A 16,194-nucleotide genomic window follows, 5' to 3' on the forward strand; every position below is an offset into this window, starting at 1 on the left:
GAAGCTTATTAGCCTTGAAATGCATTCTGGAGGCAGGCGCGAGGGGGTCAAATAAAGACCCGACTCAGAGCCACAAACTCCTTCCACAGTGGTGTGGAAGCAGACTGTCCGTGTGGACAGATGGATTTCCGCTGCGCACTGCCCAAGTCACTCGGGGCATGTGTGCCTCTGCCCTTCGCTGCCTCGCCTTCTGTCTCAAGATAGGGTGCTTTTCCTAATAGAGGAACATGGTGCTTAGAAGTAAACACCCTGTGGCTCCCATAATGCAGCACGATAGGAAAGGGCATCCCACCAGGCAGAGAGGAGAATTAGGTGATGAGGTTCAGTGAAAGCTGCTCAGAGAAGCTCCCTGAAGAAAGATTTGAATTTGAAACCCATCATTTACTTGAAAATCAAGTGCTGTAGTTGTGCCTGGTGTTCACTTCACTGCTATTTGGTTGGTTGGTTTGTTTGGGTTTTTTTTGGAAGTTGTCCCACTGGTGGTATGTAAATGAGATTTGGGAAGGGGTGGGGCTGGGGAGAGGTGAGGTTCCCCCTCCTGGTTTTTCACGTTTTAATTTGTGTCTTTCATGTTCCTTTCTCAGCGTTGTCAATCGGAAGGCTCGAGCGGTGTATCCATGCGAAGCAGAACACAGCTCAGAATTATCTTTTGAGATAGGAGCAATTTTTGAGGACGGTGAGTGTTAGTGGGAGCTCCGTGGTAGCATATGTTCTGTCCCCACTCCGAATGTCTACAATCCAGAGTAAGCAGTCACTGGTTACGGGGTTGTTAGGGGCACACGTCCATCCCTTGACCTTTGGGTTGGAGAGAGCTGGCCCAGTTGGCTGCCAGGAACTGAACACTGGTGACCGGGAGCAGGGAAGGCCATGGAACTCCACTTCTGCTTTCATCTTGATGATTCTCCAGCCCTTTGAACTCTTGTGAATCTTCGTTTAGGATACCTTTCTCCTGATTTAAAGAAGCTAGTGCCATTTGGAATTAAGAAATACTTCTAATTTGCATCCTTTGTTTTCCTCTACCACAGTCCCCAGCCAAACCTCCTAAATGTGCCAGGTTTGCCAAATCTGAGTTACAGAAGAGTACTCTTGTCAAAAATGTTGGTTTATAGTTCCCTTCCCATTCTTATGCTTTACATGATTTTTGCTCAATTTGGATAATGTGTGACTCTGGATCTGGGTATTGACTTTGTGTATTGGATTTTATTGGAGTCTTTAATATTCACACGCAGGCATTTAGGAGCTCTACCTGGCTTAATGTTTCACACATTTCTCCTTTGGTTCGTTGTTTATCTCTTTTCCCCCTCTCCTGATTTCTTCCTTAACAGTCTTGCTCATTATGAAATTCACTGGTTGCTGTGGAAACAGTGATGTGTGTGGGTGGAGCTGCCCAAAAGAGTTCTGGGGAGGCAGTGAGGATCTTATATGTTTGAATGGAATGGTCGGTCAGCCAGAATGTCTGGAATATGTAGAATATATCAACACAAAACTTAGTGGTATATTGTCAGTCATGCAGTGTTTGCTGGCAATTGTTTTTTAAAAATTTTTTATTATTTATTTATTTATTTATTTATTTGACAGAAAGAGAGAGAGATCACAAGTAGGCAGAGAGGCAGGCGGCAGGGGGTGGCGGGAAGCAGAGACCCCGATGTGGGGCCTGATCCCAGGACCCTGAGATCACAACCCGAGCCAAAGGCAGAGGCTTAACCCACTGAGCCACCCAGGCACCCGATTGTCTTTTTTAGAAAGCAAGTTGCCTGTTTGTTTGTTTATTTATTTAGAGCGGGATGGGGAGGGGCAGAGGGAAAAAGAGAGAGAGGCTACACACCCAGTACGGGGCCTGATGGGCTCGGTCTCATGACCCTGAGATCATGACCTGAGTCAAAATCAAGAAGTGTCAGACATTTAACCAGCTAAGCCACCCCAGCGCCCTGCCAGTTGCCTCATTTAGAATACATTTCTCTCTGTGTGTGGTATGTACTCTTGAAAGCCAGGGACTCCTGATAGTGCCAGAAAACAAACAACACTCCCACCAGAACCCCACATATTACAGAATTATACTTTATGGAGAAATTTTGTTCTTGGAGTAGAAGCAAGGTCATTCCTCTATCACCGAAACACATATACGTGTGATTTTTGCCAGGAGAGTGTGGTAAAATATCCACCCTACTCTAGGCCTGTCACACACACTGGCACACCACATGGCAGGAGGGAACGCTGAATCCACCCATTTGAGAAATGATGGTGAATTTTTACGTTGTGTGATTAGACCTGATTGGGAGCTTCTGAAATCCCTTAGGCTGTATTGTTCTTGAGATATTTACCTTTGTAGAAGGTATATCTGTGAGGATGCCTTTGGCTGCAAGTAACAGAAACTGATACAGCCAACTCTCAGTCATGAAATCGGATTGGTTCTTACGGTGATTAAGTCTGGAAGGTTTGGTTAATTCACATTCTCAAAGATATCATCACCATCACGGTAGATCTGTCTTTTCTGAGCCATTCACAGCTTGTGGTCAGGGGCCTCTGGCCAGCTTCCCCAGTGGAATGAGATTCCTTCCAGTCCAGGCGTCATAGCTATGCTGGACCCTCGCAGAAGGGCATGCCTCATCCTTGTGTTTTTTAAGAATGGGAAAATTTCCCAGAACAGTTTGCCTAGTTTACCTGCCCTCATGTTTCAGTAGTCAGAGCAAGGTCAAATGCTCACTCTAAACCCATCACTGGCCAGGGCTTGGGGCAATCTGAACCACGGGGACCCCTCCTCTGGGCACACAGACATGTGAATGAGGGTCAGGACCTCAACCAAATCCGGTTTCTGCCACATGGGTAACAGGGGAAAGGCTAGCAGATGTCAGACACGAGAGACTTAGCTTCTCCACCTCTGAAGTCCCTAAATGATTTGCAGGAGACGCGCGCACGCGCGCGCGCGCGCACACACACACACACACACACACACACACACACACACACGTCATTATTTTGCTTAAGATCAGATTGGCTTTTCTACTTTCCCTGTACCTTTGGACAAGTTCTTTAAGCTCTCTCTGGATCCAATTTCCCATCCTCATCTTTAAGGTTGCCTATAAGAGTGATGTGGTGTCAAGGTAGCCTTTGGGGCCACAGATGTAGGTGGGGCTTTGAGAACAGCACAGATGTCCACGGAGGATGTTGACAAGCAGGGAGCCATGCTTGGCGCACTGTGGTGTGCCGTGGGTGGGCCCCGTGCTGCCTCCCTCAGACCTGGTTCCCTGGAGTGCTGGAGTCTAGCTCTGTCTGGGTCACTGGCTCAATGGTTCCTCAGTCCCTCCCTCAAGACCAGCTGCTTTGCACCTGCCTTGTTGACATGTTGCCACCTTCCCCTACCCAAGCATGTGAGCATCTTATTTAATGTGAGCACCTTGTCCTGTGTATGCCGCCTGTGGTCCTCCCACAGGGGCACAGAGAAGCATGGCTGACACAGAGGGACACATTCAGAACCTACACCCTGACACTTGCTGTGTCTTAGGGCTAGTTCTTAAAAGGTACAGAATGTCAAAGGCTCTTAAACAGCATTTATTCTTTTTACTCTGTATTTTCATCTGTGTGTGTAATAGATCTCTTAGCAGAAAATGTATAATTCATTGTGTGCTTGCTTAGAATGTGTAGAGAAGCTCTTCCTTGAATGGTTTGGGGTCTTCCCTTCTGAGGACTGACACAGAGTAGAACAGATGGGCAGTTCATCTGGCCTCAGCTTCCATGAAGCAAGGCAGAGCTCCTGGTAGCCACTGTGACAACACTGGCCATGGGAATATGGCCAGGACCACCTCCTTTGTGCACACCAGCAATACTCTGGCCTCCAAAATGTCCGAGACCTTTTTCTGTGTTCACTTGCCCACTGGAGCCTTAGCAGCTATCGTAAAGCCTCTTGCAGTGTAATCCCCTTTTGCGCCTGGTATGGGCAACATAGGAATTTGGTTTATGGCATCCAGTGGCCGTTGGTAAAGACAAAATCCAGGTTAAAGTGGCCCATGGGCTGCATCATTGGTAGTTCTGTGCTTTGTAATATATACACGACAGTGAGAAACCCTGAACCAGAGTGTGGAAGAGAAAGGGATCTTTAGTAATGAAGTAGCTTGATAGTTCTTCCTTGCTCTTTTCCTCTTACCGTGTGGACCTGGACATAAGTTTTTTTTTTTTTTTTTTTAAAGATTTTTTTTATTTATTTGACAGAGAGAGATCACAAGTAGACAGAGAGGCAGGCAGAGAGAGAGAGAGAGAGGGAAGCAGGCTCCCCGCCGAGCAGAGAGCCCGATGCGGGCCTCGATCCCAGGACCCTGAGACCATGACCTGAGCCGAAGGCAGCGGCTTAACCCACTGAGCCACCCAGGCGCCCTGGACATAAGTTTTGAGTTTAAATTCTAGGCTGATGGGGCGCCTGGGTGGCTCAGTGGGTTAAGCTGCTGCCTTCGGCTCAGGTCATGATCTCGGAGTCCTGGGATCGAGTCCCGCATCGGGCTCTCTGCTCGGCAGGGAGCCTGCTTCCTCCTGTCTCTCTGCCTCTCTGCCTGCCTCTCTGCCTGCTTGTGATCTCTCTCTGTCAAATAAATAAATAAAATCTTTAAAAAAAAAAAAATTCTAGGCTGAAGATTGATCTGTATCGTAGACACATGAATGCTTAGCTGTTGTTCCGGGGAAGTGCCTCCCACATCCCCTAGGGAGGGTGATGTTGGTGAAGTCTCAGGGCAGCCTCTATTCCTGGGACTGCCATATGGACCTTCCCTTCTCTCTGGGCCTGGGCAACTCTGGAAACACGTTTGCTGGGTGGCCAGTCAGTCCTGCTCTCTTTCCAGATAGGCGGTCCTTCAGCTGGCAGACGATCAGAGTGCGGAGCGGTGTCCCTCCATAGGCTGCCAGGCACGACTGGAGGGGGCCCCCTGGTACCCCTGGTGGGAGGGTGTCTGGGAGCTGGCCATCTCTCAGCAGCGCTTCCCAGACTGTTCATTTCCATGTGGATATGTGACTGAGCCAATGCTTTAGGGAGCAGGTGCGGCCCAGATTAATCTTTTAAAACTCCAGGTGGTTTGTTTTAAAGATCTCAAATATAGGGGGCGCCTGGGTGGCTCAGTGGGTTAAGCCGCTGCCTTCGGCTCAGGTCATGATCTCAGGGTCCTGGGATTGAGCCCCGCATCGGGCTCTCTGCTCAGCAGGGAGCCTGCTTCTTCCTCCCTCTCTGCCTGCTTGTGATCTCTGTCAAATAAATGAATAAAATCTAAAAAAAAAAAAAAAAAAAAAAAAGATCTCAAATATATAAAGAGTAATTCTTGCAAAACAATTTAGCATTATCTTGGCAGGTTGAATCTGTACAGACCCCACAACCCAACAGTTGTATTCCTAGATATATTCCTAACCTTTGGGGAATCCTTACATGTTAAGTTAAAAAAAAAAAAGTGAGTGCCAGAAGGCTCTATATAATGTGGTTCTGGCCAAGCTCAGAAATAAGCAGAATAAACAGCATATTATTGTGGATCTGTACATGTGCCACGAAGCTGTGTTTTCACCATAACTGGGGTAAGAGAATGAGATGCAGTGTTCAACTCCTGATGAGCCCGAGGTGGTGTGGGGGCATTAGGTGAGGATCCGGCTGAAGAACAGCTCTGTGTCAGTCATGCGCTGTAGCTCCCTGGTGTCCACTATATGATGATGATGCTTCATAACACTTGAATATTTGTCATATGTGTTGTTTATATTATGCCTAAAAAAACACCCACCCAAACCAGAACTGAGTCCATATTCCGTTCTGGAGAAAGCATCTTGCAATATATTCTTGTAACTGGCTCCCGTGCCCCTGTTGTTATGGGATGGTAAATGAGGAGGCCATGGGAAAACCACAGTGAGATTTCACCTTGTACCCATTAGGATGACTGTTATCAAAAACACAGAACAGAACAAACATGAGCGACGATGTGGAGAAATCGGAACCCTTGTGCCTTGTCGGTAGGAACGTAACATGGTGCATGTAGCTGCTGGGAGACAGCGTGGAAGTTCCTCAAACGGATGAGTCACAAGGTTACCATCCAGTCCAGTTCCACTTCTGGATGTGTACACAGAAGACTTGAAAGCAGGGACTCACATAGGTGTTTGGACATCCATGTTCACAGCTGCATTTTCACAGTAGCCAAAAGGGGGAACACCTGAATGTTCATTGGCAGATGAGCAGATAAACAAAATGTAGTAGATAAATGTATAATGGAATATTCAGCCATAAAAGGAATGAAATGCTGAGACACGCTCCAACATGGGTGAACCTTGAAGGTATTATGTTAAGGGAAATAAGCCAGTCACAAAAGGCCAAATTGTGTATAATTCCATTTATATGTAATATCTATAATAGGCAAATTCACAGAGACAGCAAGTAGCATGGAGGGTCCCAGGAGCCGGGGGAGGGGATGGGGAGTTAGTGTTGAAGGGACACAGAGTTTCAGTCTGGGAAGGTGTAAAAGCTCTGTGGATGGAGATGGTGCTGGTGGTCACACAACATTGTGACTCTTCTTAATACCACCGAATTGCATGCTTCCAAGTGATTAAAATGGTAAATTGTGTATATATTTTATAACAATAGAAACAGTTGTACTAGGGAGCACTGGTATAATTGTCATCACACACTGATTGGGTTTCTCAGGATGTGTGACTCGCCCAGGGCCACACGGCTCATAAGTGGCAGGACAGGGCCCTTTCTCGTGGTGACAGGGCATGGACGTGATGTATATGTGGCATCACACTTCATGTAAATTGTCTCGTTTTAGTCTTTGCAGTAACTTCAAATGAGTTATCGCTTCCCCTCTTTTAGAAAAGAGGAGCATGGAGGTCAGAGGAGATGAAGTAAATCATCCAGGGTTGCTCAGTCCTGAAGGTGCCAGGGTTCCAGCCAGGACCTTGTTTCACTTATACTCATTGCCTCTTGGAGTCAGAATCTTCCCCCACAATGAGGAACTTATTTCTGACACGGCCTGCATTAGGGTTCTCCAGAGAAACAGAACACATGGGATGTGACTGTGTCTGTGAATGAGTGGATCGCTTTCCATAGATAGCTATTGGCTCATGCAGTTGTGGGAGATGCACAACCTGCAGGGTAGGCCAATGGGCCAGAGACCCAGGAAGTAGTTGTAGTCTGTCTCCAAAGGCAGGCCAAGGACAGGGTACCCTCTCCTTTGTGGGAGTCTTTGTTCCATGCATGCCTTCAACTTATTAGGTGAGGCCCACCCATATCCTGGCCAGTTATCTGCTTTACTCAGAGTCTACTGATTTTCCTGTTCATTACATCTAAACATCCAGAATAACACATGGGTACCATGGCCTCACCAGGCTGACACATGGAACTTTCATACTGCCATTGGAGGAAGCAGTTTGATCAGCCAAGTATATAGCATGGAGCCTAGGGTAGGTCTTCTGGGATCTGATGCTCCTGGGAGGGTCTAAGTCTTCATACAGGTGATGAGACCCTCACAGGCCTCATCTGTAGCCTTTGAGCCACCTTTCCTGTGCCTGGGCAGGCCTAGCTATGGGTGCTTTGCTCTCTTCCATCCCCTTCCCAGCCGTTGGCCACTTCCAGGCTCTTGGATACGGTAAGAGTCTCCTCAGACCCTTCTCTACATTGGTGACCTTTCTCTCATTCCCTTTGGGGAGATGAGGGCTGTGAAGGCAGCAGATGAGGTGTGGAGAAGGCCCTTGGTCTGTGAGAGGGCTGGTGCAGGATTCCTGACTGCGCTTGGTTTCGCACATTTAGGCCTCCTTCACCCCCAGCTTTATGGGAAATTACCTTTCTTTCTCTTCTGTTCGGCCCGTGTCTGTTAATACTCACTTGGGGAAGAGTGGGTGTTCATTGTGTATAGGAGAAGAAACAGTGAGCAACTCCAAGGTGTTCTTCCATAAGCTATTTTACAAACTCCTTGTAGCGGTCCTCCAGGCTGAGTGCTGGTGACCCCATTTTGCAGGGGAGGGGGGTGGGCGGGGCTCCGAGGGTTCAGTCATTCACCAGGTGCACCTGGCTGGCATCCGTCAGCTGGAAGTCTCCCCTCCAGGCTGTCTGTCCTGAGCCCAGGGCCCCTTTCCATGGAGGCTCTCCAGGTTGCTGTTCTGATGACATTGCCAGCTTGGGGGTGGGGAAGGTGGAACAAGAGAAAATCCTGCTCTGAGGACCAGTTCCGGGCTAGAAATCCGTGAGCGAGCACAGAAGGTGACCGGCTGCTGGACCGCCCGGAAAGCACGTGCTTTGTTCATTTGCTTATTCATTCTTTAAACAAATCCTCATGTGCCGGGCATGATGCTGGGGGTGCAGGGTCCCGGTGTCGTGTTAGAACCTAGAGTAGAAGAAGGAGAGTCACAGTCAACCTCCCACCCTCTCTCTCTGTCTCACTCTCGCTCACACCCTCCGCCCACAACGGAACATGACCGGTGTGTCCCGGGAGGGTCCTGACCTAGTCTGGAGCTCTAGGCTGGCCTCGGCGGGCGGGACGCCCCAGTTGTTCTTTGCGGGCTGAGGAGGTGTCATCCAGTCCTGGGTGGACGAGGAGCCTCCGAGCTGAGGGAGCAGGTGTGCGGAGGTCGCACGGTGGCCGCCACACACGAGTGGGTGACAAACTCCGTTTGGCTGAGCTGGAGTCAGCTTTTCAGAAGAGAATCAAGAATGTGTGGTGCACACCGAAGAAAGTACTGTTTTATGCAGGTTTTGTGTGGTGGGCCTGTGGCTGGGTATACCAGTTTCTGACACCAGGTAGTTGTTGTTCTGGGGGGCGATCCCAGCTGCATGGCTCAGCCAGCTCTGGGCCATCCGTGTCCTCCCCTTTCCACACACAGCTGCCACTTCGCTCCTAGCCCTGGCAGAGGCCTGAGTGCGGCTTGCCCACAGTTGAGGCCATTAAATGTTGCTGTATTTTACTTCCAAACCCTGGTGACCAGTGCCTTGACCCTGCGCCCTTTGCCATCCAGCGTGCAGTCCTTTTCTTTTGTATCTGTTATGGATACTTCTGGATGCCTACAGTTTGTCCCACACTGTGTTCAGATATGTGCGGCCTAGGCCCCGACTGCAGGAGCACCGCATCCTGTGTGGCATAGAGACAGGTGCCCAGACATGTCCATGAGGCCTGAGGAGTGCTGGGAATGGTCGAGGGAGTCTCCCCAGAGGACAGGGCATGTAGAGGTCTCTAAGAGGAAGACCACCTTGTGAAGAGGTAGAAGACACCATGTTGGTGGGGAGTAAGAGGGGAGGCTGGGGATTTGGGCAGGACCGCGTGTCTGTGCACCCGACCAGTAGATGCTGAGGTCTGTTCCTATCCCTGCCAGCCTTTAAGCAGGGGAATGTCATCAGCTCCATGTTCTAGAGAGTTCACTGAGCTCCTTTATGCATGGGGATTAGAAGGATCCAGACGAGAAGCTGGGGGACCAGTTAGGAGGCTGCTGCAGGAGGAATGATAGGGACTCTAGTGGCTGAGGGGCAGATCCTATAAATACCACTTGTACACATTTGTAACCAGACAGCCTGGTCGTGGGCCCCCTTCTCTTCTGGTTAATGTACACATCGGTGCAGTGAATTCCACAGGAAGCAAGGACTTGGGAGCGTTTTTGGTAAAAAGTGATTTCTCTTTTTCAGTGCAAACCTCGAGGGAACCCGGCTGGCTAGAAGGGACCCTGAATGGCAAGAGGGGGCTGATCCCACAGAATTACGTCAGGCTGCTCTAGTGCCTGGCCAGTGAAGCCCCACGTGGACCTTGGCACCTGGGAACCGGCCTTCTGCCTCCAGGGCGGAACCCACAGCCACCTGGAGACAAGAACTCCACATCACCAATGGGCACTCCAGGGGCAGGGAGGGGGACCTACTGCCGGAGGCAGGGGCAGAGGACATACCGCAGGGAACTGCTTCGGCCTGTGGAGCTGGAGAAGGGCGTCAGGATTGACAGGATGGACTTTTCACGTGTCAAGCCTTGGGACTTTGCACTGTGAGTTTTTAATTATCCTGTCCTCAGCCTGCCCAGCCTTCCCCGTGGTGACGGCTCCACCGGGCAGCTCCCTGCACACCTGCTGCTGAGATGTGAAAGGGAACTTCACTTACTCGTGGGGGTGTTTATGGGCTGTGCTCTTGGCTGTGGTGGATGGGGTGTGGAGGGGGCTGCTGCTGGCAGGCGGGGATGTGTCCAAACCCAGAGGGCAGCGGAGAGATGCTCCTGCTTAGACGGCCTCCCAGGGCCCCACATTCACTCTACTTAGAACGCACTGGCGTATTTATAACAGGCTTCTCGTTGGTGCTTCTCACCTGTGTGCTGTTTTCCAGACACCACCTTTTTGCCCCAACTTCTCTGTAAATGAAATAAAATGTAATTTACTATTTGATTGGTGTGTGTCAGTGTGGGGAAGAGATCATGGAATTCATTCCCTCTGTAATGTTTTATGATTGGGCACCCAGTGAGTAGAAATTCATTTTCCTCTGATGTTGGCACGAGCCCACAGGTAGAGTTTATCAACAAGGAGCCTTGCTTTTTCACAGCAGGTCGTGTTCCTGAGGGTGGCAGCCTTCCCTGGCATGTGAAATACTGGATGGCCACCTCCAGCCCCCTGAACAGGCCTTTCCCTATGGCGTGTGTGACTCCTGAGTAGGCGTGGGGCTGGGGCTGTGCTCCCCAGTGGTTCGTGCATGAGCTGCGTCAGGGCCGGGCCTCATGACTCGCTTCACTGGGTGGCTCCATCCCCCCACCCCCCAGCCCGTGTTCCCTCTGTTGGCCAGGTCTCAGCGCTAATCTCTCCATCTGCCTTCAGCTGGGCAGTGGAGCGGCTGGTCAGGCATCCAGACCGTTCCTGGAGGAGTCTCAGCCATGACCCTGCCCATGATGACACCCCCACTGTGTGTGTCGGGGGTGGGGGCGGCCACTGGGATGCTTCCTTCTTCGTCCCAGGCACAGACCAAACCAACTTCTCCCTCATCCCCTGATCTAGCATCCTTGGAGTGTGGAGGTCCTTTTGAGGGACCTTGTGATCTAAAGCCTGCCTCACCCTGCTGTGGCGGCCTGGGGTGGGGGGGGGGGGTCTCTCTTCCCCACAGGAGGGAGGCTCCTCAGCCTGTCAGACTTTGCTCCTAAGAATTTGTTGCAGGAAGGATGTGTCTGCCGCCTCTTCCCCAGATGAGTCTATTCGAGAGCTTGCTGGTTATCAGGTTTGAAGTCACCTACATGGACCATGTTGGGTGTCAAGTTTGGGGTAAAGGGTGTACAAAGGGAATGGGCCTATTGAAAAGCATCCATGTTTTACATAAAAATAAAGACAGTCCGAGTGCGATCTAGTTGAGAAAACTGACCTGTGGGCCTAGGGGAGAGGCCTGAGATTGCCAAGGAGCCCAGGGCCTCTGGACGAGGGCCAGTCCGGCATTCTGTTTTCCGAGTTATCGCCTCCTGCTCACTGCACTGCTTGGGGATGTGGAAGGGGAACTTGGTTTATGAGAAGCCCTTAACTGATATGTCCCACTTTAAGAAAGCCCTCTGTGGGACAGTGCAAAGGTCTGGGTACTCAGAGTGGGCTCAGTATAGCGCTGGGGGTGATCTGGCAGTTTTCCCAATTGCTAGATCCCCATGGGGCATTACAGACAAGCCCCACTGCACCAAGACCTGATTGATTTGCTTGCTTACAGGCAATTTCCATCCTTGACAGTGCAGTGCACCCTACCTGCTATTCCCCGCCCAATGGCTGGCAACCCCCAAAGTGTGTTTACCACCCCTTACTTGGTCAAGGAAATTGCTACTCCCTGACTACCTGTGTGATTCTGGGTCAATTAAATTGACTCTGTGGTTCTGTTTCTTCCTCCTAAAAAGAAAATGATAGCCAGAGGTTTGGTTTGGAATGATGTAACCCAAGTGGCATGCTCAGCTTGTGGTATATGTTTAGTAAATGGGACCTGCTTGCCCTGTATTGTTTCCACCATGACTCAATTGCACCTTCGGCGTCAGGGCCATTTGTGTTCCATAGAGGGATGATGGGGTGGTCACGAAGCCCCAGAACATGCTGGGTGCAAGGGCCCCAACAGCCCCAGGCTCTGAAGACCCCTTCTGTGGCAAGCCGGGGAGGAGCACCAGGGAGCAGCCAGGGAAGTCTGCCTCTGCCAGCGGGACCGGTCGGGACTTGCCGGGACCTCCAGGTAGGAAGCTCCCCTCTGGGTCTGGCCCAGAGTATACTTCGTAACGGGATCGTGAGGTGTTTGCTAACATGGCAGATTGTCTTCATTCCCCCAGATGAGAAATAGGGTGGATTTGTTTCTGTGTTTCTGCTCAGGGCATGGCCAGTTCCCTGACCATCTGCAGGGCTCTGACCTCTCAGCCCACTGTGTTCATTGAGAGTCACCAAGGGAGCTTTGGGTAAAAGCAGACACTCAGATTTTGTGTTTCTGCTTGCCATGGGACTGTCTATGGGGCTTTCTGATTGCATCATCCAAGAGCCTGTTCTGGAAATCTCTGTGACTATAAAGAAAATGCCATGTGAGATTAGAGCCAAAGAGCTTGTGGGGTTCCCTCTCTCCTTTGTGGGGCTGTGGGGTGGGAGCAGTGGATTGTCTGTGCCAGCAACGGATGTTTTTAACTCATTCTTTCCACATACAGACTGAATGACCCAGGAGAATTTGTTCCATTTTATAAATGGGGAAATGGAGGCCCTCAAGGACAAAGAGTTTTGCTCAGGTTCAGTTAGCTAATCATGTTCTTTCTGCTGTACCATCTTGCCTCTGGGGGCCAGCCAGTAGGGGACAATGGCTGTTTTGGGTTGATTTGCACTCCCCGTCCCAGATTCATGGGTTGATGTGCATTCCCCTTCCCAAATTCGTATGCTGAATTCCTAATTCCCAGTACCTCAGAATGTGACCTCATTTGGAAGTAAGATCGTTACAAAGGTGTAATTAGTTAAGGTGAGGTCAGTACAGTTGGACTCTAATCCAGTATGACTGGTATCCTTATAAAAAGGGGAAATTTGGACACAGAGACAGATGTACATAGAAGGGGGACAATGTGAAGAGACACACAGGGAGAGGATAGCTATCCATGAGGCAAAAGGGGAAGTCCAGAACAGATCCTTCCCTCACAGCCCTCAGAAGGAACCAACACTGCCAATACCTCGATCTCAGACTTGCAGCCAATGGTTTTTGGTACCTTATACAGCATTCCTGGGGGACTAATACAGTGGCTACCTGTATGGGTTTTGAGTTGAAAAAAACCTATTTTGAAACTTTTTTCACTATTTTCTACCCTGGGCAAGTGAACTTGATCTCTTTCTGCTTCTGTGGAGAGAGCACTACTGACCTCATTGGGATGGTGTCACCAGCAGGTGATGTTCAGTGGCTGAGGGGTGCAGAGCTGGAAACAGTTTGGTAAATATAGCTGGGAAAAGACAGCTGGCAGGGTATCCTGGTGGTGGTACCCAGGGTACCTTAGTCTCTGCCCCCCCCCTTTGTCTCCTGGCCACCTGCTGCTTTTCTCCAAAGACCAGTTCTTGGTCTTTCCCTCTACGTTGTCTGGTCTTTCCCTGCCTTCCCAAGAATATACTCTGCCTCTGTCATCTTGGCCTTGTCTTTGTTCCCTGTTTACCTTGGTGCTAAGGCCCTTCTCACCTTCTTGTTTCCCCTCCAATCTCTCCAAGTCAGTCTTGGTGACTCTTCCTCTCAGCCAGACGTTTTCCATGACTTTCTGAATCTGCCTGAGCCACACAACTTCCCTTCCTTCCTTCCTCTTGCCCAAAGATGTTATTCCAGGAGTGTGTGGCCCTGCAAATGTCTTCTCAGAAGCTTGTCAGCACTCTTTCTCCTTCACTGGCCAGGGTGGTAATTTATTGCTACCGCACTTGGGTAACCTGACATAGGCTCTTGATGCTCATGTCTGCAAAAAATCTCAATCTACTGGTTAGAGGAATACCTTGGGGAATTCCTTGCTATCAGGAGATCAACTCAATTGGAAAGCAGATTTCTGCATTTTGCCCAAGAAGATACCCGCACTTTGGACTTGGACAGTTAACACACCAGATTCCTTTAGGCAGCTCAGTGCTATGTGCTGGTGTCGTGAAGTTCTCCTTCCTTGGAGGATTTAGCAAATGAAGCAACACTGCAAACAGCAACTCAGAGAACAGGAGGAGCGTGATCCGACCCAGCTCAGCCAGTCTTCCCAGGAGCTGTGAACCTCTCTGGACCAGGCTGGCCCAGGGCATGAAGAGCCAAAGAAATGGGGTTTTCAGACCACCAATAAACTGGAAAGTGGTGTCCTGGTAATATCAGTTCTGTGAAAAAGCATCAGAGTAATTGGTAGATTGATTTAATGATCCCAAATTTCAGCCCTCTCTGAATCCACATCCCTTTTGTAGAGCCCTCCTATGCTGACTCAGGGTTTGACCTTATAGCCGGTTTTGGCTAATGGAACAGGAGCAAACTGGATATAATCAGAGGCGTGAAAAGTATTGCAAAACCATCTGAGACCAGTCCACTGATGGTTAACTACAGAAGCACGAGTAGGGCTGACTCAGCCAAGCCTGGTCCAGATCAGCAGGACCCTCCAAGCTGATTCATAAACTCATGAGACATAATAATAAAAGGTCATTAAAACACCACATTTTGGGGTTCCTGGGTGGCTCAGTGGGTTAAGCCTCTGCCTTTGGCTCAGGTCATGATCCCAGAGTCCTGGGATCGAGCCCCACATCAGGCTCTCTGCTCAGCAGGGAGCCTGCTTCCCCCCCCCCTCGCCTGTCTCTCTGCCTACTTGTGATCTGTCAAATAAATAAGTAAAATCTTAAAAAAAAAAAAAAAACCACTACATTTTGGGATTCTTTTCAGCTAACTATCTGCTACTCTGCTTGGTAGTTCACTTTGCTTTGGGTACGGGCTTGGATATAGTCTTGGTCCATGCTGACCATTCAAATCGTATTGTAATCTTCTCTACTCCAGAGTTGTTTGGGAAGCCACTGTTTGATTTCCAAGAAAACTGCTGCACGAACAATTGGAGACTTGAAATTAAAGTGCCAGAGATACTCATAATCAAGTCATTTTCGTCTGTGTACACTTGCAGTTTATAAAAAGTATGTTAGCACTGACTTTAACATAAAGGGACAATGTTTTCTATTTGCTTGCGGGGCATTCAACATACAGAGGCAAACAAACCCCTAATTACATATGCATCACCATGCATAATTTCTGCTGCTCTTGTGTACAGTGGCTGGCGGGCTTAGTGGCAGAGACTTTGTTCTTAGCTAATGATTCCTCAAGATGCAGCTGGATTTTTTTGCGTCTGAGCACTTTTATAAATTCTTAGAAACAGTGTCACCCTTTTCCTGAGAATGAGTCTGCTCTAGTCAGAAAGGACACCCACTTTAAGGGTGCATATTGGTGTGGCCTCCAGCTGCCCCTTAATAGGTCAAATTCTGTAAGCTTTGAGAAGAAATTAACTGCATGTATAAATATTTTATAAACAAATTTGTGAACCCAACTCTAAAGTTAAAACATTTTTTCTCCTGTTCTGTGTTTCATGGCCATGTTATGTTCCAGAAGTCTTTCTGTCATGTTAAAATGAAGTTGAATTTGTTTAATGCTCAACTGGTCTTCTCTTTCTGGAAGCAAATAGTTTGAATGATCACCAGTTAAATGGCACATTAAAAATGTACTTGAGTTTATCTTTACATGTTTTCTGATTTTAAGATGAGCTGATAATTGTTTCCTGCTCTTCTGTGGTCCATATTAATGAGTGAAACCAAGGGGAGTGTGAGAAGCATTACAGCCAGCGGGTAGCAGAGTCTCTTGTAGGCCCAAGAGGACCCAGGGTGAAGAAGCACGAGAGGACTGCGTGGAGGAAGAACACTGGTCAGATGGGACATCTGGTCTACTCAGGTCAGTCCCAGTGCCTGACAGATGATCAAGCTTCCCTGTGGCAGTAGAGAAAGGAGGCAATGTGCACGGAGTGTTTAGCGGCTATATAGCGGGCAGTTCTTGTTGCTAAACTGTTACAGGTTGTTTTAGTGACCCACATATTATCAGCAGTAAGGAACAAGGCACTGAATTAGTCCCAGAAGAGTATAATTAACATGTGTCTAACGGGGGCTCTATCACGGGGGAACTGTCTTGGATGCAAGCGGAAGTGCATGTTCTCCAGATGTAGAGGGGCACAAAGTCCAGGTGTGCCTGCAGACACCCAAATGAAATGTTTCCAGAACAACAGG

At 49.2% G+C, this 16,194-nt stretch overlaps 1 protein-coding gene across 3 annotated transcripts in view; it reads left to right on the forward strand.

Moving 5' to 3' along the window:
* ARHGAP10 (Rho GTPase activating protein 10) overlaps positions 1-10,357 on the forward strand; it is a 317,730-nt gene extending 307,373 nt beyond the window's left edge. For all 3 annotated transcript variants that reach the window (XM_047717603.1, XM_047717602.1, XM_047717604.1), the window contains 2 exons: positions 585-676; positions 9,623-10,357. In XM_047717603.1, the coding sequence (XP_047573559.1) occupies positions 585-676; positions 9,623-9,711 (181 nt within the window). In that variant the 3' untranslated portion in view covers positions 9,712-10,357. The remainder of the gene's footprint in view (positions 1-584; positions 677-9,622) is intronic.
* The last annotated feature ends 5,837 nt before the right edge of the window (positions 10,358-16,194 follow it).

This window comes from Lutra lutra, chromosome 2 (genome assembly GCF_902655055.1).
Source record: "Lutra lutra chromosome 2, mLutLut1.2, whole genome shotgun sequence".
Taxonomy (NCBI): domain Eukaryota; kingdom Metazoa; phylum Chordata; class Mammalia; order Carnivora; family Mustelidae; genus Lutra; species Lutra lutra.